Source organism: Heliconius melpomene, chromosome 9, assembly GCF_056956725.1.
Source record: "Heliconius melpomene rosina isolate 202511_hmr_F chromosome 9, ASM5695672v1, whole genome shotgun sequence".
NCBI lineage: Eukaryota > Metazoa > Arthropoda > Insecta > Lepidoptera > Nymphalidae > Heliconius > Heliconius melpomene.
The window spans coordinates 1,063,283-1,088,200 of NC_140397.1; the positions used below are offsets into that span (position 1 = coordinate 1,063,283).

A 24,918-nucleotide genomic window follows, 5' to 3' on the forward strand; every position below is an offset into this window, starting at 1 on the left:
GAACCATGCTGATTTACGGCCATTACGGTGAATTCTATATGCATTACGTTGTAATAAATGTGTGTAGTATTTTTGAAAATAAATAATCGTTAGAAGTGCGATGGTGATGGCATTCATATTGCATTTGTAAAAATGTTTATATTAATTGCTTCAATGATCGTAGTTTTTTAAGGAGGTTCTCTATTCTATTCGTTTGTTTGTTTTAGTCTATTCTTTTTAAAACAAATTTGTACATAAAGTTCAAGTTAATTCTCTAAATTATTTGCCGTTTCGCTCACTAGTTAATGATAAAAAAAATCTTAACAAACAAAATATTCTTTTGTGTCTTTTTGCACTCACGTTAGTATTTTCTTATATACAATATTCTTTTTTTATATTTCTAAATATAATACTTAAAAAATCCGAGCACACCATTAAATATGTAACAGAAAGATTTAAAGTAACGTTAAATAAAGAAATCAAAACGGGCAAACCCAAAAAAAACCACTAGTTAATAATATGATAACTTAAAAAAAAGATATATGATAATTTTACTATAATGCATTGGGCGTAGGGCGTCACCGCCCGCCCAATATAAGACGCCCGTAGAGTGTCCGTAGCTCACTCGTGTCGTAGCACTCAACTCCGTAGCACCGTAGCACCGTAGATACTGTCGTAGCAATGGCTTTCGGGTAAGTTTTTGATTTTGGCAAAAGTTTTTTTTCTTCATGTAATTTGTATAGGGATTTTTTTTTATTAATGAGAAGGATGATCCTGTTGTATGTGATGGACATCTTGATTTTTTTTATTCTGGAATATCTGGTTTTGAAGAAAAAAAATATTCAGCTATTAAAGGAGTATATTTTTTTAATATAAAGTAAAAAATAATGCAATTGTGAAAAAGAATCATATGATATTTTTAGTAGTTTTATTAGATTACTAAACGATTTTGAAATTTTAAAGTATTTAAAATGAGTTGAAATATTTTCTTACCTTTTCGTCCTTTTAGTAACTTGATGTCAATAATTTTGATGCATACGTTATTAAAAAATATAAAGAATATATATGAAAAATATATAAATTAAATGCAATACGTACTTAAAAATGCAAACGATCTTAAGAAAGTCGCTATAAATAAGATAGATCAATTCCTATTCAAAAAACCAAAACTGTTAAAAAAATATTAATTTCAATAACAATTTTTTTTTTCTTGTTCATAGAAAACTATAAATATTATTATAAACTCAAACCTGCGTCTCTTATTTACGTGCAAGTGCTCTGACCACTAAGCCATAACGTCAAAATTCTATTTTATTCTTAAAGTAAAAAATAAACTTTTGTAAACTTCTAGTCAGCCTTAAAATTACAATTTCCTTAAATTTTCCTTTAAAAAAATAACCCTAGCCGTTTTATTCATTTACAAAAGTATTTATGTATTTTAGCACATTCTTTTTAGAAAACTTTTGCTCTCTAACATAATTCCACCTGTAGTACTCACTTTCTGTACGTTTATTCTCTTTCTCGAGGGAAATATACTTTTTCAAACAGTAAAATTAACGCAGAGACTCCGTTTACTTTTCAATACAATTGTTTTTAATGAAAACGGCTAGAAACTATGTTATAGTGTAGGTTTGTAGTGATTTTTCTTTACAAGATTTCTTTTATAGGTTCACGCTATAATTTTAGTGTTTTACTTTATTTTTCAACAATATGCAATGTTTCTAGACATTTAAAAAAAAGAATAAAAATAAGATAAACGAAAATAATTTAAAACCAATCGTAGAAAAAAATTGAGGACAGTTGTGGCGCGTTGCACAAGCGTGTGCTTGTCAATACGGCAAGTTTTGGGTTTGATGCCCACTCGAGGAAGTGAAATATTACATATTTTCATTTCATCGCTGTAGTGTCGAGGGAACGCAAGGGATTGAGTTCCGCCACTCATCACGCAATGCCTCCAAAATTCTGCCGAAAGTGGGAAGTCTTAACACTAAAATCTCTCTGTCTACCTAAGAGATTATAACATTGCAAATCATTTTACACTACGACTTTACAATTACAAAGTAATTCTCAAAAAAGCTCTTGAAAATTGATACTTTGACAACTTAATTGCAAAATGGTAATTTATTTCCATTAGTATTACGCTAAAACTTAAATCCAACGTTTACTTTAGAATTAATTTTTTTAGCTTTTCGTTGTACCAAAGGGAATTTGGGAATCTAGTGTTAAAACACTCTGTTGTCAGTGGCTGGCCTCACTGGCCTGATTCGCCTCTAAAATAAAGGTTTAAATTATCACTACAATGCCATTAAAAAATCCAAATCAGCACATGTGTTAAGTAAAAATAAGTATACGATTTTTTTATAAATATTACCGGAAAAAGAGAGGAAAGAGATGTAAATTAAATTCAAAATGTACGCGAGGCATTCGTAAGTAATTACACTTACCGACAAAAATGTATTTTTACAGACACGTTGCTTTTATTGTGAGAAAAGATTTGAAAACTTCTTTCTCAATCTTTTCCCATAAGACTTAGACAGAGATCATAATAGGTATTTAATCAGCAATTTCGTAAAAAATATATTACAAATGTATTATAGAAATGATATATTTATTATGGGGGTTCTTCTAGACTATATAATATTTGATATCCGAAAAAAAACTTAACGGAATTTAAACCCGCGCCTCTTTGGAAACGGCTCAAGCAACCACTAAACCATAAGTTTTCATTAAGCTACGTCGAAATTCTCACACCCTTGTTACAAATTATTTATGTTGTTAGCATAGGGAGATTTTTACAAATTTCCGCTACCCAAAGATTCCTAAGAATTATCATTTGGCAAGAGACAATGCTATTTATTAATATTTTTAAAAGCTTTTTGATAATGTTTAAAGTGTTACTCCACAGTTAGGAATAAAAAAATACTTTTAGAAAACGTATTTTTTCCCGGCTACTTTCAAATTTTTATTTACTAGAGCATTGAACAAAAAAATATATGTAAAAACATTTAGAAACGTATAACTTTATTTATCATTCGTAGCAGATTTGAATTCGCGCCTCTTGGAAACCGCTTAGCTTAAAATATATTTTATATCTGTTCTAATATCTAGACTTAACTAGAATTAAAAAGGATTCGTAAAAGGTCAATAGTTCGCAGTTCAATAGTCATGGATTCGAATTCCAAAAGGGGATCTCTAAGAACTTTTTAATATCGAAGACGTGACTTTGAAATACAATACTATAGTCATATGACTAACATTCATATGGACTCCCATATGAAAAAAAATATTCGCCATTTACTACTGACTCTACATTTTTATTTAAAGTTGGTGATCAATCACTATATACGATTTTTTTGTGTGATAAACATTTAATATATAACAACAAAAATGGTCACATATCGAAAATTATTTATTTTATTTAACCTTCACGCTTTATCCCGCATATACCATGATAGGCGAAGAAAATCTCTTTTCAAGTCACTCTCCGCTAACTGCTTGAATTCGAAATTCTACATCACAACAACATTAAACCTTAGCCTATTTAGTTTATTAAAAAAATGTAAATTAATAAATCAAATCAGCTTTACGCTGTATCCCGCACACAGAAGTAGGCAGAGGGAACCTAGTGTTACGACACTCCGTTCCCATTTTCCGTCCGAGTTAGTGCCGCTGCGCCACGACGACCTTAACGGGGTAGGATAAACTATTACAGCATAAACTAAAACTAACCTAACTATAACATAAACAAAATTTTCTCAGATCTTTGAACTATTAATGTTTCTTATAAACTATTATCTTTAAGTTGTCCCTCATTTATATTCAGAAGGGTCCCTTTTTACTATTAAATAAACTAAGACTATTTGAACAATGAAGACTTTTTAACTGATAGTTTAGTTTTCAAATTAACTTTCTTGAAACTTTTCAATTCAATATTTTGAGTTATCTAATATTTTTAACTGATGTCAAAACCGGAGGAGGTTTTGCTTTTCTCATTTTATAGCTGATCCCATATAAATCTCTAGAGATGGTCCCGTATAAATTTGTGGCGTTGGGTTCCGTCTTATATCATACAATGTGAAATTTCAGCCGAATAGGTAGGTATGTAAGTCTTTTAATTCTAGGCTAGTCTATTATGCTGGTAAAAAAGTAAAATGTAAATCTAAAGTTTTAAAAAACTTTAAGCAATTAAAAAAAGTAAGTTTTAAATTTAAAAGTATTTACTTTTTTAATAAAACTGTGAGAAATAAAGTAAAATGCCACAAATATAGCAGTTGCTTTATAAAATATCGGTACAAACCGGACGTAACGTTAAGTGTTTTGTAAACAATGTAAATAAAATAAATAAAAAAAACTGACATTTTTCAGGTAATAAAAAATCAAATAAAATCAGCTTCACGCTGTATCCCGCACACAGGAGGGTAGGTAGAGGGAACCTAGTGTTAAGACACTCCGTTCCCCAATTTCCACCGAGTTCTGGAAGCATTGCGCCGCACAGATGAACTCAACTCCGCGCTTTGCCTCGACACAAGAGCGAAGTAATGGAAATATAAACGTAAATAAATATTTTATTTTCTCGAGTGGGGGTCGAATCCACAGCCGTCGCGGTACAGTAACAACACTGTGCCCCTGGGCTACGACGGCCTCATAAATATAATATTTTAATTTATTCCGCCTTTAAACGGATTCTCTCTCAAATCTTTTAGAGTTAGATTTAACTTCTAGTTCATTAATGAGAGTAGCGGCACTGCCACCGGCGGCTCATTCTAACAGTCTTGGTGAAAACAATACAAAATATGTCAACTAGTTTTAATCTGAGTTTATAATGGAGAATTATTATTTGCAATTTCATTTTATTTTCTTAGTTTTCTTCTTCTGCATACAAATAAAAACAGTAAGGAAAGCAATAATATTTACAATATACAAATAGGTTTATATCTTTAAATATATATAAAATATTTTTTATTCCTATATATCGACTATAGTTAGTTCAATAGTTAGCTAAACAATTTTAATAACTGTTTATACTTATTTGAAAAAGTATTTTTTTTTTTCTAAAAAAGTATGTTTCTTTTAATTTGAAGTATTAAATAACAATTTAAATTATAATATTAGTAGAACTGTCAGGTCTCAACCTCGCGTTATGTCTTGTCACCGAGCGGGAATCGAACTTACGAGCTTACTTTAAAGATGCCTGTATCTTCACCTTATTCCACAAATAAAAAGATTTAGCGACACATCAAACCATCCAAATGCAGTTTAAACGTAAAACACCTGTCGCCTTATAGTTATTAGGTAATTTAATTTATCACCATAATTAAAGCGGCCACATTCCAAGGATTTACAACCGTTTAAAAATGTTAACTTTGCCAGCGGAATGTTGTTTTCGTTTCCTTATAAAGCTGGATTTTGGTGTTTTTTTTTATCTTTGAAAATATTTGAGAGGAAATTTTCTTTAAGAGGCAGTTCTGATATTGTACGTAATAGTTGTGTACTAACATTACTTACATTTTTGTCTCTGGTACCAAAGTTAAAGCGTAGTGTTGAGATTCGCCACTCAACACGTAATGCTTCGATAATTCGGCGGAAAGTGGGGTACATAAGGTTCCCTCTGCCTACTCTGCTAAATGCGGGATAGCGTGAAGTTGTATAAATATGTATAATATAATAGATCATACTAAAATTACGTTTAACAAGGAATTTCTAATAAAGCCTACGCAAATTCACTTTAATATCACCTGTCAAACTTTCAATGTCCGCCCGAATATTTTCGGTTTATTTCGATATTTGATTATAATAAATATTATTATTGAGGTTGTCGAGGCACAAAGGCACTGTAAACGGGACGGTTGTGGGTTCGATTCCACTCGGAGAAATATACAAATTATTATTATTTTCTCCTCTTGTAAGATCACGGACCACTCAACAGGGAAAGACCTCTCTTCCTTTCTCTCTTTGTACATTTTTTATAAATATGTCTATTCGTTTATGAAACAATTTGTCGGCGTGATTTTCTTAAATAGGTCGTTATAAAGAAACACGAGGAAATCCGATGCCATAACGATGTTGCCGTGAAATTTGACGTTTTCAATATTATTATTATATTAACCATTTTCTATGGAAACTAAAAGAAAGTAAAATTGTATTAGTTGCATTTTAGAAATGCTGCTAGATACCTGCTGATATACTTTAGCAGGGGAACCTAATCAGGGCATTCCGTTCCCCACTTCCCACCCAACATTTAAGACATTGCATGTCGAGTAATGGAACCCAAGCAACGCCACGTTTTGCTCTCTTACCAAAGCGAGGAAAAGAAATAATTAATTCCCATGAATATAATTAAGTATCTTATTTCGGATGCGAACCCACCATTGTCGCGTTACAATCAGGGTGCCACAGAGTATTTTAAAAATAAACTTAAATTTAATTCAACTCCAAATTATTAAAAAAAAATCTTATAATTAATCTTCATGTACAATAACAACAATTATAATAAATAATAATATAAATGAAAGAAAAACGAACATCATTCCGCTAAGTCCCAAGACAATCTCAGGTCAGTCGTTATATTTTGACAAATTAATTTTCTTATTGGATTACCTTACCTATATATATTTATACTATTTATATACATACACTAAAGCTAGAAACGGACGTGTCCTAATAGGAACGGAGCATCTTAACACTAGGTTCCCAGGTTCCTTCTGCCTAACTTGCTATGTACGGGTTACAGCGTGAAGCTACACTAAAACAGCTTCACATTTTTTTTTGTATAGCGGGGTTGGTAGAGTGAATTAGTGATAACTAAGTGTTAACCTAAAAGTAGCGTGTTGAGTGGTGGAACTTAACGCCGCGCTTTGTCTCGATATCAGAATAAAGAAATGAAAATATTAAATATTTCATTTTCGAGAGAGGAAACCGAACGCACCTGTTCCGTTTACACCCACACACTTGCCTCTATGCGACTGGCCTCACGAAGATGTAATTATATTTATATTAATTTCCTTGCTTTAATAGTCAAAAGTAAGCAAATTTTAACAGTATTATAATAATAATTGTTATTTCTATTTTAAAATCTATTATATATTGTTGATTGATGTATATTTCTGTACATTGAATGGCTGGAGGGGACTCGGTGAATGTTTTTGATCATTTATAACACTAAAATTAACATTATTAGCATTTGACTGAAACATGTCATGTTGGATTTGTTAAATTAATTTATATAAGTTGATTTTAAATTAAATACAAATATAAAAATAAATTCTATATAAATATTTGGTATTAAACTGTTAGAAGGCGTTTTTACGTACAGCAAAGGTAGGCAGAGGGAACCTAGTGTTAAGTTAAGACAGTTCGTTACCCAGGCACCGCTTGATGTCGAAGCATCGCGTGTTGAGAGACGGAACTCAACGCCGCACTTTGTTTCATCACCAGATCGAGAAAAAGAAATAATTAATTTTCGCAAGTTGGATTCAATCTACAACCTTCGTGTTTACAGTCAAACACTGTGCCGCTGCATCACGACGTCCTCGTATCATTTTAGATACAAGAAGATATAATTATTGCTAGAACGTAAAGATTTCTTACTACACGAGTTAACTAGATTTTATATGAGTTTTAATTAAAATTTGTAAACTGTGTATTTTTTTTAACTTAATTAATTCAAACGTTATTCTGGTTTAGAACACTTAAATTTTGCAAAATATGAATTACATACATTCTCAGTATAAAAATTTCCGTTGCGTCGCAAGGGCACAAGAGTGTGAGTGTAACGCGACGGTTATGGGTTCGATCTCTACTATGGGGAATGAGTTATTCTAGCAATATTTTCACCAAGGCAAAAAGCTCTGCATTGATTTTCGCCAATTAACAAGCAAGGCGTCGGAAAATTCTGAAAATACTGTATAAGTACTATAAGCGCCAATTCTCAGTTTAATTCTCAATCGATTGAATAAATATAATATGTTTTCCGCTTGTTATTTGACTAACGCGCGCGGCGTTGAGTATCGTTTCCCGTAAGATCTGGGCAAAAAGGGAAGAGTGTCTTAACACTAAAGGTTCTTTTTAAAAGTGTGAAGTTAAGTTTTAATACCACCGAAGGTTTTATAATATATTTCATTTTTAATTTGGAAAAACCCTCATGGGTCTCGCTTTGTGCAATATCAGTTATTGGTACAGAATAATCACTGTTTATACAAAGATCCCCGTGGATATTCTTACCGAGATTGATTTCTTACTCTGTACAATATATTTTTATAATAATTTGTTATATATTTTTGTAATCTTAAATACGAGACTTTTAAATATTATAAAAGAACAGCTTTTACAAACCGTATACAGAGGGAATCTAGTGATAAAATATTCCGCTACCCACTATCCACTCGACGACTTTAAGTGAAAAAAAAAAAAAATCTTTTTTCTAGGTCTCGGGAAAATAAATAATTTAAGTACAATCATTTTGCCAAATGCGTATTGAACCCACAACCTTGTCCTTAAAGTCAGACACTGCTCCACTGCACCGTGAGAGCCTCTTTTGATAGTATTATCTGTAAATCGAATTTACAAACAGTTATAGTGACGTGCTGTGCGGCACGTACGCGATAATTTAATTATTATATAGCTAGGGATAGCTGCAAGTAATAATTCTGCCATAGTAATACCCACCTTATAAGCGACATGCTTCTTAATCCGAATCTTATTTTGTATAAAAAAGCAGTTTTTTTCCCGTATAACAGGGTAGGCAGAAGCAACTTAGTGTGATACTCCGTTCCTCACTTTCCCCCTAATTTTTGAGACATTGATTGTTAAGTGCTAAAACTCAATGCCGCAACCAGAGCGGGGAATGGAAATAATTTAAAAATAATGTTTTCCGAGTGGGCATCGAACCCACAACTATCGCATTTATAGTTTGACAGACTTACAGGCTTTTTTATAACATTTATAAATATAATATTACTGAGTGTAGTTACATACAATTATTATGCTAAAATAAAAAAAAAAGGTTATATTTTACAAAATTAAATATTCCGTATCGAATCAATCGTCATGCAAAACAAACTAATATGATTATCAGCAAGCATTACAAAATTCATGCTTTCGCCAAAACACTAATTAGATACAAAACGACAAATTTATCATTCCCACTAAAATTTCAACCCGTTTGTAGCGCATCGCGAACTTATTTACATATTTATTTGACCGAGTAATTAGCAGTTATAATTAACAAGGCTGAACGCGATCGTGTCGCGGCATAATGGACGCGGTCACTATCCATCATGGCGGCATGTCAACTGTCAAGTGTCAGATGTCACTTTTTGTGTTTCGCGCGCATTTTTAATCAAATTTTTCAAGTGTTTGCAATGTGCACTGTAAAACAATTAAACAAACTTCTTTTCATAATTGTATTTTAAACTATTTTAATTTAAATTTTTAACTATTTTTTTCATTTGTTTCGTGTGAACTTTTTGGTGTAAACAACGGTAGGTATATTTAGCAGAACATAGGCCCGTGTTTCATTTATTTTAGTACAAAACAAGAAAAATATGCAATGTAGGCGAGTAGAATTACAAAAACACCTACGCGTTACAAAAAATATGTAGCGTGGAAGAAAATCGCGAAAAATATTATGCTAAAGAATATTCTCATTACTTACTTATATTACACAGCATTTTACTTGCGTGAACGTGTGTAAAAAAGCAACCTTGGCTTTTATTAACTTATAAACAGACCAAAAAAAAAGAAATCCTGTAGCAATTTAGGCCTGGCCAGGTTGCAGGTAGTTGTAAAAACCGTTTGAGATGCAAATTGCGGCATTTCATAAGTTAGGTTAGCAATTATATAGCCCACGTCCTCCTACATCTATAGCTCCTGTACTACATCTGCATAATTTTAAATGGCAATTTACCACTCTTTCCCCTTTGACAATGTTAAACTTTTCTCATTAATGAACGTAAATTTTGAAAGATTCTCTTGACCAGATCTAATTATTTAGGGTGAAACTTAAACAAGCTAAGGATATTACTGAAAAAATATTATTATAATGAAAGTTGTGATTTTAATATTCTTTTAGTAGGTCGAGCTTTAACTAAGTAATTATGTAAAAATAAAAAAATCTATTACATGCATTTCCAATTTTTGTATCATCATTTAATTTGGAATTTTTATGTAGATTAGGTGATAATACAACGGCTGGTCTGATGATGGAATTAAATTAAAAAATATACATTTATAATAATTAAAAACATTCGAAAACTATTAATTTATAGATTTATAACAATAAGGCAACAACAGGTGTCCGTATTCTTACTCTATGCATGACTGACGTAGGTAGTATGTATGTATGTATGTATAAACATAACGTTTTTTTATGGAACTAGCAGCCCACACTAGTTATTTAACTTTAACTTCGTCTCTACAAGTCTCACAGTTTAAATTCGTTCTAAAGCTATTTTTAAATTGTGTTATGTTTTTTAAATTATATTCCTATTTGAGGTCAACAGAGGCATAGATCATAAGCATACGTCTGTAGGTTCCCAGGTTCCTAATAAAGTCCTTTTAATTTAAGTATACAATTTCAAGCAAAAAATTTTAATTTAAATATACTTATACCAGCATATGTAAGGGTTGTAAGCCAGGCTGTAATGTCATCATAATACTCAATTTCACGCTATTATCTCAACCAAATTACCTCGTTCATATTTCGGGAAGTCTATGTGCCTATATGTTTTTATTTGTACAGGAACATTTTATATTAAAGCCCCCCTGCTTTTAGTATGACATGATATAAGTAAAATTATAGATTTTTTTTCGAAATACGACCTTACGAGACGGCAAAATCGATTCGTATATAAAAATATAATAATATAAGAGTAAATATAGTTAAATATAAGTGTATCGGATATTGTTAAAAAAATCGATTATTTAGTAAAATATCGATTTCAAATTCGTTTTTTTTATAATATATGAAATGCTATAAAACTTTTCATTCTATAAAATAATATCGATATGAAAACAATCAAAAAGTCACATCATTAAAAAGAAATAATTTTAGTTTTATCTCATTCGAGTCACGTATTTCACAGTAATTTACACTAACAAAGTGCATACAATTTAAAATGAACTCAAGTTAGTTTTAGTATTATGTATTCGTATAAACGTAAGTTAGTTTTTGCGATACTTGCTTGTTGAGAATATGATTTTTTTAATAATTATTTATTAGTAAAACGACAGAGGCCAATCATGGCGCAACGCGCAGGGGCATAAAGTGTGACTGTAACGCGACGGTTGTGGGTTCCATCCCCACTCGAGGAAGTGAAATATTTATTTACTCTCATAGTTCCATTTCTTCGCTCCGGTGTCCAGGCGCAGCGTTGAGTTCTGCCACTCAACACGATGCCTCCAGAATTCGGCAGAAAGTGGGGAACGGAGTATCTAAAACAATAGGTTTCCTCTGCCTAACCTGTTGTGTGCGAGATACTGATTTTTATCTTCCATTCGTCTTAATATAACTCGAAAGACAAGAAAACTGTGTGATTACCTCCATACACCCACCAAGTAATGTAATAGTTAAACAGAAACATCAAGGAAGAGGTCAGCAGCTATTTACTAGGAGAATACCCGAGTACCTTATTTATAGAGTCGATTAAGTCCAGGATATTGTCGAAATATCTTCTCATTATGATCCTAAAACAAAGAAGTTTGTTTATATTTTAGTTTAATGTTTTTTGTACTTGTTTTGTGTGTGATTCTTGTGGTGCCAGTAATGGATTCGATGCTCGCTTTAATACATTTTATATTTTCATTCCGTATTACAAAATAAACGACTGTGACTAAAATGTGAGTAAAAATAACATCTATTCGTTATTTTTTCTCTGGAGATTGAACCTACAATCATCGCGTTTGCTTTCGTACACAGTTCCACTGCGCTACCACTGAACATAATACATTATTTATTCATAATTTTGTGTGAACTTTCTAGAAAATTTGTCCCTATTCTTAACTCAGCTTAACTTTTCTAATTATATAGAAGACAAAAATTTTCTCATTTCATATTAAAATATTATTACAGAAGTAATTGTTATGTCCCAATTTTTGGTAACAAATTATAATACAAATTGCTCATTTGACGTCAAAGCTTGTAAGATTAGTTGCTAAAAGCTAAAGATACTTTTGCTTCGCACTATTTGTATTATATTGTAATTATAATTTTGTCCGTCTGTTAACCTTTTATCTTGAGATCATGGAGGTGTCAGCCCTTGAGGCATAGAAAGAATCAATCTCCTTTTTCAGCTTGTTTCTGTATCCCGCACACAGCAGGATAGGCAGAGGGAAACTGGTGTCAAGACACTCTATTTCTAATTTTCCTGCATTTTGAATCGATTATAGTAGGTACGCTGTAGACAAGTAATTGAAATTAATATTGGAACCGTCTTGGCACAGGGAGAGCTTCTGAATGTTAACATTATAGTTGTGAGTTCGATTATCACTCGAGGGCCTTATTATATTAAAATTATTTTAATTTTCCCCTTCTGGTAGAGCAAGCACAGCGTTGTATTCCACCACTCAACACACAATGCCACGAAAATTGCAATCATTTCAACGGAGTGTCTAAACACTAAATACTATTTACCTAACTATGCGGGAAAATGCTTGGGGCTGCTTTTCTTAAAAAAATCTGTACGTAACAATGTATACTCGTACCATCAATCTCGAAATCCTCGAACGACTTGCCTTTTATAAACGATCAATCAATTTGTTTCACGTTTGTGCATACTTAAGCATAGGGTGCCTTAATTCGTCTAATATAATACGTAAGAAAGATTTTCGTACTTATTTTTTATCATCTTTACCATATATTATGTAGATTTTTTTTCTAATATACTACAACTAGAAAACGTTTTTGAAAAAAGTGTTAATGTTCGGATTTGAACCTGTAATCAATTTCCAGGCCAGTCTAGGCGCAACGGCACAAGGCGACTGTAAGCGCGATAGGTTGTCAGTTCGATTTCCATTCGAGGTAATGTTGAAATTAATATTTTCATTTTGATTGCAATGTGCAAAAATGCCAATAAAAACAAAAAAAATATCTTGAAATAAGTTAATTTAAATTCTACAACATACAAATTAAATAAAAAAAAAAGCAAACGATACAAAAGTTCAATTTAGATTCGAAGTAGGTAACAATTATATTGTCGCATTAACTGCACTTAGAAGATTAAATTACTGGAGTTCCTCTAAGAACAAGGTAACTGTTAATTTGTAAGAAGATGCAGTGGACCTGCTAGAAAGAAAATTATAGGAAAAAAGTTATTAGTAATGTTTTGCAATTTATTTAAATTGTTATTTAATTTTAGAAATAAGAATACTTTTTTTTCAGTAATCGTGTTAATGGACACGTAGTCTCTATACACTAGGCCCCTAAGTTCCCTCTGCGTACTAACTAATACGGGAAACACCGTGAAGCTGTTTTTTTTTACTTTTTTTTTGTCGTTGTTAAATTTTTATTTAAATTTATATGTCATTGTTGCACCAAATGAACGTTACCTCATTACCAGAATGACGAAAATGTAAAAAAAAATAAAAATATTTCATTCCCAGGAGAAGGAATCAAACCCACAACTCATCGTGTTTACATTCGCACGTTTGTGCCCCTTACTTTTATAAAATCAACAATTGCAACTTATTACCAAGAAGTTTTACTCTTTACATAAAAATCAATCTTAATATTTAGGTAATAAGGTCTAATTTAATTTGGACTTTTCAATTTTATTTCTTTCATCATACAATGGGCTATTATCAATCGAATATCTCCCTCGAACCAAGGAAAATAAACCTTATTACAATTTCATAGAGTTCTACTTTTCATATAAATAGTGGAGAACTTTCTCATACCTTATTGCATTGATACAGAGTTGAGTACTTTCTTGAGCTTCTTTTCTCGCTGTTTTTCGTACCCTGTAAGCGGAGGGAACCTAGTGTTAAGACACTCCTTTCCTCGCTTTTCGCTTAATTTTCGAGGCAATGTGTGTTAAGGGGCGATACGCAACGCCTTTTCAACGCTTTGCCTTGTTTCCCTAGTGAAGAATATTTTATTTACCCATCATCGAGAATCGAACTAACTACCGTCACGTTTACAGCCTTATCGGCGACGGTTGAGTATTTTTAAGTATCTATATAAAATATGTATAATAGCAGATGGTAAAAATTACTAAAATTATGTATTTAATTATTGAATCAATGTCATCATCATCAGCAGCCATCTTTTGTCCACTGCTGAACATAGGCCCCAATTCTCGTCACCAAACTCGATCCTCAGCTCTTCGGACCCATCCGCTTCCCGTCAACCTCTTTATGTCGTCGATGCATCTGAATGAATATAATGTAATCTATTAGATTACAAAACTCGATTTATTTAATTACTAAGTGTAGGAATAATAATTATTAAATAAAAAAAAGAAACTTGACAATACAGCGAACCGCCATTATAATATGTTGAACGCCAGTCAAAGCGATTTACGTCACGCCTTAGTAAACAAACGAATTCGCAATTTTTATTGTATACTATGGTATTGACAGATTACTCAGACTTGACGTCACAACACCATGAGCCTTTGACGAGTTTTGGGGCGATTTTTAAACATATAAATATTAAAATGAAGTTTTTTCATAATAAATTCCTGCAGAAATATGATATACGGTTTAATAGAGTACTCTTTGTGAGAAGTGAAGTAATTTTTTAACTTCATACTATTGGGATATAGTTACATACGTAAGATAGGCGGGTGGAACCTGGGAACCTATTGTTAAGACCATTTCCATTAAGACACTTCCGTTCCCCACTCTCCGATTTCTGGTTGCATTGCGTGCTTAACTCAACGCCGCGCTTTGCCTCGTTACCAGAGCTAGGAAATGAAAACATTAAATATTTAATTCCTTTGAGTGGGAATCGAAGCCACATACTGTTGCTTTTACATGTCATAGAAAAAAGAATGGAGTTAAAATAACCTCACTAAGAACATTGTTATAGAAAATAGACGTTTATTAATAGTGATGTGTTTCATTGTGCGTTTATAGATCATTTACGTGCGAATTTGCACGTACGCACAATAGTGATGTGATAATATCGATTTTATATGTAAACTTTCAAACGCTTAAACAAAAAAATCTTCTTAACACTAAAAAAACAATCTTAAAATTCAATATTAATAATTGAGGCGTAGCGGCAATAGTGTGCGATTCTACACGCATTACTAAAGCGAAGAAATAAAGAAGAATTCTTGAATCGACTTCTATATACATATTCCTTGGAATAAAACTGTCTTTTTTTAAAACAAAATTTGAATCCACAACCGTCGTCTCTATTAATCATCATGTAACATAATGAAATTATTAACCCTTTTCTGCTAAGATTGTACTAAAGTAAATTAAATACTCACTGGTTTCCGCGTCCTAAATAAATAAAACCTAATTAATTTAATATTTTTAGACATTTCATTTAAAATAGCAATTTTAATTGTTAATTTAAGATTTTGTTTAGTGTTATATATGATTTAATTTATTCTGTTAATCATTTGGTCCATGGTGGCGCAGTGGGTCAGAGTTTGACTTAAATGTGACGATGTAGGTTCGATTCTATTTGAAGGAATAACTTATAACCATTTAGTGGTATGTAAGTAGTATGAAAATAAATAATAAACTGGTAAAATTTCAATTAAGCTAATAAAATAAGCAAAAATTTAAAGCAATTTTGAAAAATCAAATACTTTATATTTTAAGCCATTTAAATAAAATTAACAGTTTGCTTAAATATAATAGTGAAAACCCTGCTTAAATCGGTTCAACCGATTCTCAGTTTAGCGTGAAGTGAATAAACGCACAGACAAACAGAGACAAATTACACATTGATAAATCCCTAGATAATAAATTTCCTCACATATCTTTCATGTACGGATAACAATTGGTTACAATTTTATTATAAGTATAGATATAGATGTATAAGTTTTCCTTATAACCCTGATATATATAGTAATCGATAAAATAATGATTATTATTTCGTATTGTTAAATTCATCGCACTTTTTCACATCACTAAAAGATGCGTATCGGAAAATTCGATATCAAAAGTGCATCTCTAAAATACGGGCGTTCTTTAAGTCATCCCAAATGCGGGTCCCAAGTCAGCCTCCGTCGTCCTCGCGATGCGCGCGCGCCACTAAAATATATACAAAAATACGTTATTTTATATTAATAATTATATAGAAATATAAGATTTATTATTAATAATAGAGAAGAAATATAAAATTAATTGTTAATATTAGCATTATAGAATATATTACAAAATGTGGTAAATTTTTAATTTAAAAAATGGTAAATTCCGTGTTTCGTGTTAAAAGTGATTTTTTGTTGATTTACAAGGACTAATATATTCATGGTTTGTTTGAGGTAAGAATATTAATAAAATAATATTAATATTATTGTAAGAATATTAATGAATATTATTTCTTTGATTTTTTTTTGTTATGTTGAGAGAAGTTTCGATTTTGATTGTTTTATACGTATTATATGAAGATCTTTCGGTAATTTTCACGGGAAAATACAACAGCTTATCCCTTATTTGAAATGTGATTTTTTTAATTTTTCACAATATTTCTTCTTATACTTACAACCTTGAAATTCATTTAAAATAATATTAAAAATAACAAAAAAATTGAATATGTAAATATTAAGTAAGTACATTGTTTGTAATTACAGTTCAACAAAATGAAACATAGCTTCTTATTTTATTATATTATACTTTTTTATTTACACACATTGCTCTCATTTTAGAAAGATAACCCACTAATATTTAGAGCGAAGCTAGCTAGAAAGAAGCCCTCTAGTGGAAACATAAATATTTCCAAACTATTACTTGAATTTGTATATTTACGAGTAATCTCACAATGAATTACTTCCTAAGTAATTTAAACTTGCCTGATAAATGTTTATTGAATATTATCTATTCTATTATTGAATATTATCTATTTTAGGCAGAGAGATTCTAGTGTTAAGACACTTTTTTCCCCTTTCCATCGTAATTTTCGATACATTGCGAGTACAGAGGAAATGAAAATAACTAATTCCTCTGAGTGAGAATCGAACTCACAACCGTCTCATGCAATATAAGTTATTTAGTCCATAAATCATTGAAGAGTTCTTAAGATATATCTTAAATTAGACATTCAGTTCACTAAAGTACTCAACGCGCTGTATAAATAGACATGTATAAATATCACAATTACGGTCAACGAACGATTTATGTAACATAATATATATTTTGATTTGCATACATTCGATTAATTGTTATACGATTTATTACTTTATTATTAATAATTGTATAATAATAATTATATTATTATGAGGTCAGTCGTATCGTGGCGCACGGGTACAGGCGTGTGACGGTTTTGGGTTCGATTCTCAAACTTGACAAACTTAAAAAAGTCGATAAGTTTGCGGATATATACAGAACCATATTCTCTACTCTTTTTTCCATCTGCAAAAAGAATAGAGTACAAAATTATTCATTAAATACTCTAATTCTTGAAATTTTTATTTTTAAGCAGACTTCTTCATAAGAGTCTTATAGAAATAAATGTACATGGTAAATTGAAGTACCATCTAATGGCTGATGAAGATGTTTTGTATCTATAAAAGGAATAAACTTCAAAACCCACTTAGCTTTTTAGAAAGAGCTTCCTTATTTATTTTTAAATCTAACACTTAAAACATTTAAATGAGGACAAGAGGATTTTTCTCTCTGGCATCTATACTCTCTTTACAAGTAGTATTATTAAAAATATTTTTTATGAATCCTTTATCCTCCATTTACCACTTTTTGTAATTTTTTTACAATTTTTTTGTTTTTTGTTCACGCTACATCCCGCACATACGTAGGGGGGTAGGCGAGAAAGCTTTCCACAGACCGTACTATTTACGAGATATTGCGTGATGAGTGACATGTTTGTCCCCAAGTGGGAATCCAATCCACAACCTGTCTCCATTATAGTCTAACTCCCCTGCCCCACGACTGTTCCGGTGACAAAACTTTTTTTTTTTTTGTATTTCACCATACAAAAGTTAGTTACACTTTAAGTATGACTAACAAAGGCCCGTGGGTTTGCCCGCTGGCTGCGGGAAAATTCCCCGAACACGCATTCACATGTCGAATTGCGGTCAAACGAGTTTTGTGCTGATATTATACCATGGACTCTCGTGTAGGGTTACCATTATTTTATGGGATTTATACCTACGTTCTTAGCTTCGCTATAAAATCGACTGGTTGTGGGTTCGATCCCCACTCGAAGACATGAAATATTTATTTAAATTTATATTTCCAATTCTTCGTTTTGGTATCAGGGCAAGGGACGGCGATGAGTTCCGCCATTCAACACGCAATACCTTCAGAATTCAGCGGAAAGTGGAGAACGGAGTGTCTGAACCAGGTTCCCTCTGCCTACCCTATAAAAAATAACATTACTTCATCATCACCAGGGTTTTACATATAAAATATATATCCCTGGTTAACTTCCGTTAAACTGCAGTTAGGTTCTAAAATAACGGTAGTCAATGTGTCAGGATTGTCCCAGGATACGTCATTATATGGTCATCTTATTTCTTTGAACTTTTAATGTTTTTTAAATGCGTCATAATTTTTTGTGTCAATATATTTTCTTCTAGTATACAAAAAGATGATTAATATGATTAAAATCTACATATATTCTGAGTATTCTGTAGTGATTCAAACGAATGTTGCAATATCAAAAGCTTATATCGAAATATTGGGACATTAGTTTAAATTTATCCTATATATATGTAAATATATATAATTTAAAAAGAAAAATAAAGTATTATATTACTAAAAGGAATCTAATAAAAAAGCGAAAGCCGTACAAAAGGTAAATTAACACAGTGTACGTCAAAAGGGCGAACGATGTGCTCTTAAGCTACCCGACACTGCTCTTACTGGTATAAGTAAGTTTACTGTTTTTGTTAACATATTGATGTTTTTTTTTTCTATGAAATAACACAGCTTTTACGAAAATTTCGTAATACTGTATGAAATCTTAAGTTAATGGAAAAAGGAGGGTTTAAAAATATTTTTAGCTTTACTTTATGTATCCCGCACGTAGCAAGGTGAGCAAAGGGACCCTAGGAACCTAGTTTTAAGATACTCTGTTCCCATTGAAACACTTCCATTCCTCACTCTTCGCCAAATTCAAGGGGCATTACGCGTTGAGACAGATTTCTTCGAATGGAAATCGAACCCTTAACCTTTCGCGTTAACATTTGCGCACTCGTGCCCTGCGCCAGGACAGCCTAGTAAAGTAATACTAAGTTATATTAAACCACTACCAGGCTACATACAACTTCATACATATGTCACGTAATAACGCATTCTTCGATAACTCTCATAAGTTCTTATAACGTTAGGCCTTAGCAGTTCTAGTTAGATATTGTAGATTCATATTATATATTTGATATTGGTTCTATTAGGTTTTGCAAGACTTTGGTCGTTTTACCCTCGATTTATATATTTTACTAAGTAAATCATGATTTCTTGTGGAACTCTAGTATTAGATAAAAAAAATGTGTAAAAGTGTTTTCTTAAGTAACATAGAATTTTTTATTTTGTCTCGAAAATAATGAGATAGAAATAATTTTCCCTAGTGGGGATTGAACCCAAAACAATTGCGTATATTTCAGTAATAATCAGATATTAGACGTTAAATAATCAGACACTACAATTGCGCCACGATGCCCTCAATGTCTCCTTTTTTGTCAATTCTGCTTGCAATTGCAATGCAAATCCACCTATAGAGCGCGCGTACGCGGCGTTGAGTTCCAGAATTTGATGTAGAATGGGGAACTGAGTGTCTTAACACTAGGTTCCCTCTGTTCCGCCGTGTGCAGGATATAGCGTGAAGGTGATTTAATTTTTTTTACATAAAGGTGTACCTAAAAAAGCTCGTCCAAAGTTCGAATACCTCAAATTTCATCTCATTACTGTCGACATGAGATCCGGAATGAACACAAAAACTCCAACCAGTTCTAACTAATCGTGATCAGTTTAACGTTAACTGCTCAGTTAAAAAATTACTTGAATGTATGTTTGTATTAATTTTTGTAGTGTAGCTTCAATTTTCATAAATAAAAACTTTCTTTATGCTTATTAAGACATTAAAATATATATATATATATACAAATAAAAATGTATATGATAATTATATAGTAAAGATGGATCAGGAAAATCCATTTTAATCCATGAAAAATAACATCAAATGCAGGTGAGGACTAGGATATTATTATAAACATATTATACTTACTAATAACTAATTATAATAACATGACCTTAAATAGAATAATTTAAGGAATCCAGTCGTGCGACTGTAAATACGACATCCTGTGGGTGCGATTCCCATTCGATAAAATCATATATTGAATATTAATTTCCTCGCATAGGCAAAGCGAGGCATTCTCGAGGATTCCTCCACTCAACAAAGAATACCTTCAGAATTTAGTGAAAAGTGGATCTTAATAGAAACAGAGTGTCATAATACTTAATTCCCAGGTTCCCTTTTTCTACTCTGCTATGTGCAAGGTATAGCATGAAGCTAAATAAAAAAGAAGTTAGAGTAATCTAACTCATATAAGGAGGAAAGAGCTTTAGTATGTAGTGCATTATTAAATATAGTTCTTTTAAAAGCTCATGTTCGTATTTTACACGTACTCTTTATATTTATATAAAGAAATGTATTTTTCTTTTTAAAATGAGCATTTTTAACGTAAATTTAACTTAATTTAGCGTATTTAAGGTTAAAAGTTTTAAAATAAATTTCTAGTTTATAATATTTTCATATTTATAACTAAGTAAGCAGTATATTCTAAGATTATAGTAAATTCTAATTTTCCATGTTTTCTGTGGCTTACACAAGTTCTTACTTTTAGAACATATTTAACTCAACACCTAAAGATTGCGGAACAAGCGGAGAACGTAGAATTTTGACACTCGGTACTTTCCTACCATGCTATTCAAAAATGCTATAGTTTCATTATTCAAGCCTATATCCGATAAAACTCCCCAAAAAACTTCAAAAACAAAAACCTTGCGAAAAAATGGCGATCGATCAAAAAAGTTTTTAATGAGCTTATAATTCATACGTGATAGAGCTTTCGGCTTTGAACTTAAATCCATTTAATACTTGTATTACAGACTATAGCCCTAACAAACAGATTATGGGGATTTCACAGTATTATATTGTAATATACTTGTATATTATAATATATATCTTGTTTGTGGACTTCAAAATGATAGTACAATGGACGCAAAGTAGACGTTATTGAGGCGTAGTCTATATTTATTTAGGTTTATTAATAAGTTGTGTTTAATATGGAGATTTTGACTTAGTTGATTGAAGATTTTGATGTTGAATAGTATTAGATTTTGTTTTTTTTTTTTCGGTTCACGCTGTATCCCGCATATAGTGTGATAGGCAAAGAAACTCAGTGTTAAGATAATCTGTTATTCCCTTTCCGAAGAATTAATTATGTGTTGAGTGGCAGAACCCACCGCCGTGCTTTGCCTCGTTATCAGAGCGAGAAAATGAAAATATTCAATATTTCATTCCCTCTAGTGGGAATCGAATCCACAACTTTCTTTTGTAATTTTCTTCACATATAAATAACAAAAGAAAATATATCCCATTCGTACAATAAACTATGTATTGAATGTAGGATTCATTTTACGGGAAACAAAAAGTTTAATAAATTTGGCGCTATCAGCGGTATGCCGATATTGCGGTTTTCACCATCGACTTACGATTTGGGGGTTTTTATTGTTTGCAAAACGCGGATTGTCCCGAATACTTGGCGCGGCCTTGTTACTTATTACTATTTTGCTCTAGGATTTGGGAACTATAGTTTTTAAAATAAATTTGTTTTTCTTTAATCAGCTTCACGCTTTATTCCGCACACAGTTGTGCAGATAGAGGGAACCTAGTGCTAAAGCACTTCGTTATCCATTTTCAACGCCGCGCTTTGCCTGGACACTAAAGCGGAAATTAAAATATAAATTGAAATAAATATTTAATTTTCTCGAATGGAGATCGAACCCAGAACCAGTCGTGTTTATATTGATGAACTTGTGCCTCTAGTTTGTTGGTATTTAAAACGGTTTAAATATTTTAATTTACCAGATTACTGGTTAGATTACAAAAGTAATTATTAATTATTAACCTTATATACATACTTACTTTGGTATAGTAGGGGGAGGGAACCTAGTGTTAAGTTAAGGCTAGGCTGAACTCAACTGAAATGAAAATTATTCATTCTCTCGAGTAGGAATCGAACCCACAACTGTAACTAAGCCGTTAATAATACTATAACATTTTAGTAAAATATTGTCCAACGCTTTTCGTGACTTTCTCGATAGCAATATCTACGATATAAACCTCTTAGCGAATTCATTTTTCCTAATTTTCCTTACATTCTGTCTCCGATGTTGAACTTTCAGTAACGAGGTACAAAAAATGTTACATGATTTTTGTTTAGGGATAGAAGACTCTTATTATTTATTATTATTTATGATACAATGAGCCTTTCGTGGAGCAGGGGCATGTAACGCGACGCTTATCGGTTCGATTCCGACTCGGGGGAAATGAATTATTATTTTCATTTCGTCGATCTGGTATCAAGGCAAAAGCGCGGCTTTGAGTTCGGAGGAAAGTGGGGAACGGAGTGTCTTACAATAGTAACCTAATAAGGTTCCCTTTGCCTACCCTGCTATATATGCGACATATAGTGTAAAGATAAATAAAGTTTCTAATAAAATATTTGTAGTATTTAAAGTGAAATTATTCGCGGTTTAGTTCTTAAGTTAGATCTGATCAAATTTGCCATTTATTTTTATAGAGCAGGATTTTTTCGGGAACTTTCAGGACTTTGATTTTACTTGCAATATTTTCTCGCCGATATTCTTACTTCTAATCTTTTACTGAATGAACAATGCGCAAAAGATCATTCAAACTAAGTTCAGAGCGGCCACAACTCTTTGACCGTACTATAGCAAAGAGACTTGTGTGTAATAACACAAGGTAACCAATCACCATCGCCCGTAATTGGTGCACGACCCAATTTCTTAATAGAATCATCTAATATAATCTAGATTCCAGACGAAGTGGGCAGGTCTTATTAATTTAGGAATAGTTACAAATTAAATTTGAATATTAAACTTAAATGTTTATATGTCTGTTTAAGTATTTTATTTGTTTTAGAAAATGAAAATGATATTTCTTTTTTAGTTTCACGTTTTCTTAGTGTGAAATAACAATTTAAAGAAAACAACAATATCTCAACAATAAAACAACTAAAAACGTAATAGTAATACATCCCATTCTTTATGTATTATTTGACACGTTTATTAAAATCTTATACAAATAAGTCCTTATTTATTTCCTTCTATTACAGAAGTGTAGAAACCTACCGCGTAGTAGTACTGTGCGCTGTACTATCATGGTGTGGCATGGCGTACGTGAGCGCCGCGCCCGCGCAGCTGTGCGCCGCGGCAGAGGACGACCCCCGCGCGGCGAGGTTCTGCCAGGCGCTGAACACTTTCCTGGAACTATATGCTGAAGCTGCTGGGGAACAAGTACCGGAATACCAGGGTGAGTTGACAATAGTCATTATATAATTGTGAGTAATAATAAGAAGGATATTTGATCGATGTTGTTTTCTTACAATTGGTTAATTTACAAATAAATTGATGGAAATAAACTGAATTACTATATCAGATTATAGGAACTTTTACTGAATTTGTTTTAAATCGTAATGAAACTTATATGCCTATCTATATTATATACTTTGTATAAAACATATCATTATATTATACTACCCCTATTGCTTTAATGGTCTATTTTCTTTCAGAAAAGAATTAAATTAATAAATTAATTTTAAGCTGCGCCGCGATTTTTCAGATTTATCTGAAATTATATATATTCTAATATAGGCTCTAACTTAAATCACGACGATTGTGGGTTCGATTTCCACTCAGACGAATTTCATTGCCTCGATTGCTAACAAGATAAAGCGCGATGATAAGTTCGCCAACACGGAACATGTCACATATGGAAAGGAGTGTCTTAATCATTCCTTTACAGGATACAGCGTGAAGCTAATCTTTAAATGCTTATTTCAGCTTTAGTTCGCGACTATCCACAACTCCTCGACACCGGTATGAAACGCCAAGACGTGGTCCACTCCTTCCTCCGCTTCGGCCGCCGCTGACCGCCTCGCTACACCCACCGTCTCTCTTACCACTAAGTTCCTCAAACGCTAGTACAATTTACCGATCTAAATTAATATTTAACCACATTACTTGTCTAAACCATTGTAAATCCCTTTAGGAGTTATTGCATATTATAGTAATGTTTGTCCCTTATTATATTTAGCGTAATAGAATTTGTTTGAAAGTTTTAAACTGATAAATGTAAATTAATTTACATGGTAGATGAGTTTAATATTTAAATAATTAACTATTTTTTTAGTAAATATATCTTAAAAAAATCTTTTGTAATATATAATTTCACTACAGATTAAATAGAATTATAGATCTATATTTTATCTGTGCTTTTCTCAAATCAACTGTCAGTTTATAACTTTTAAACGAATTGTGTAAAGTATCCGAACGAAAATAGGTTACGCGTGTACTTATCGCTAAAGTATTATAGTTTTAAGTAAAAATTTTCTTGTTGTCAACAATTTTTCCACATTTAGTTTCGTTTGATTATCGAAATATTTAATTAATATTGTAACGTTTTAAATAAATACATATTTGTGACAAGCTGATTGATTTTTATTTATATTTTCTATTCATTTAAAATGTTAGTTAACTACTGTACGTTAACTATAAATA

The 24,918-nt window shown here is 31.7% G+C and overlaps 1 protein-coding gene across 2 annotated transcripts; it reads left to right on the forward strand.

Annotated features, from left to right (window-relative positions):
- The first annotated feature begins 579 nt into the window (after positions 1–579).
- Positions 580–24,848, forward strand: Ms (neuropeptide receptor myosuppressin). 2 transcript variants are annotated; one of them, XM_085190040.1, is made up of 3 exons: positions 580–671; positions 23,475–23,671; positions 24,202–24,848. In XM_085190040.1, the coding sequence occupies exons 1-3, from the start codon at positions 661–663 to the stop codon at positions 24,288–24,290; spliced, it is 297 nt and encodes a 98-aa protein (XP_085046166.1). In that variant the 5' UTR covers positions 580–660; the 3' UTR covers positions 24,291–24,848. The 2 variants fall into 2 exon arrangements, with proteins under 2 accessions (XP_085046166.1, XP_085046165.1); XM_085190039.1 differs by lacking the exon at positions 580–671 and adding an exon at positions 16,273–16,418.
- The last annotated feature ends 70 nt before the right edge of the window (positions 24,849–24,918 follow it).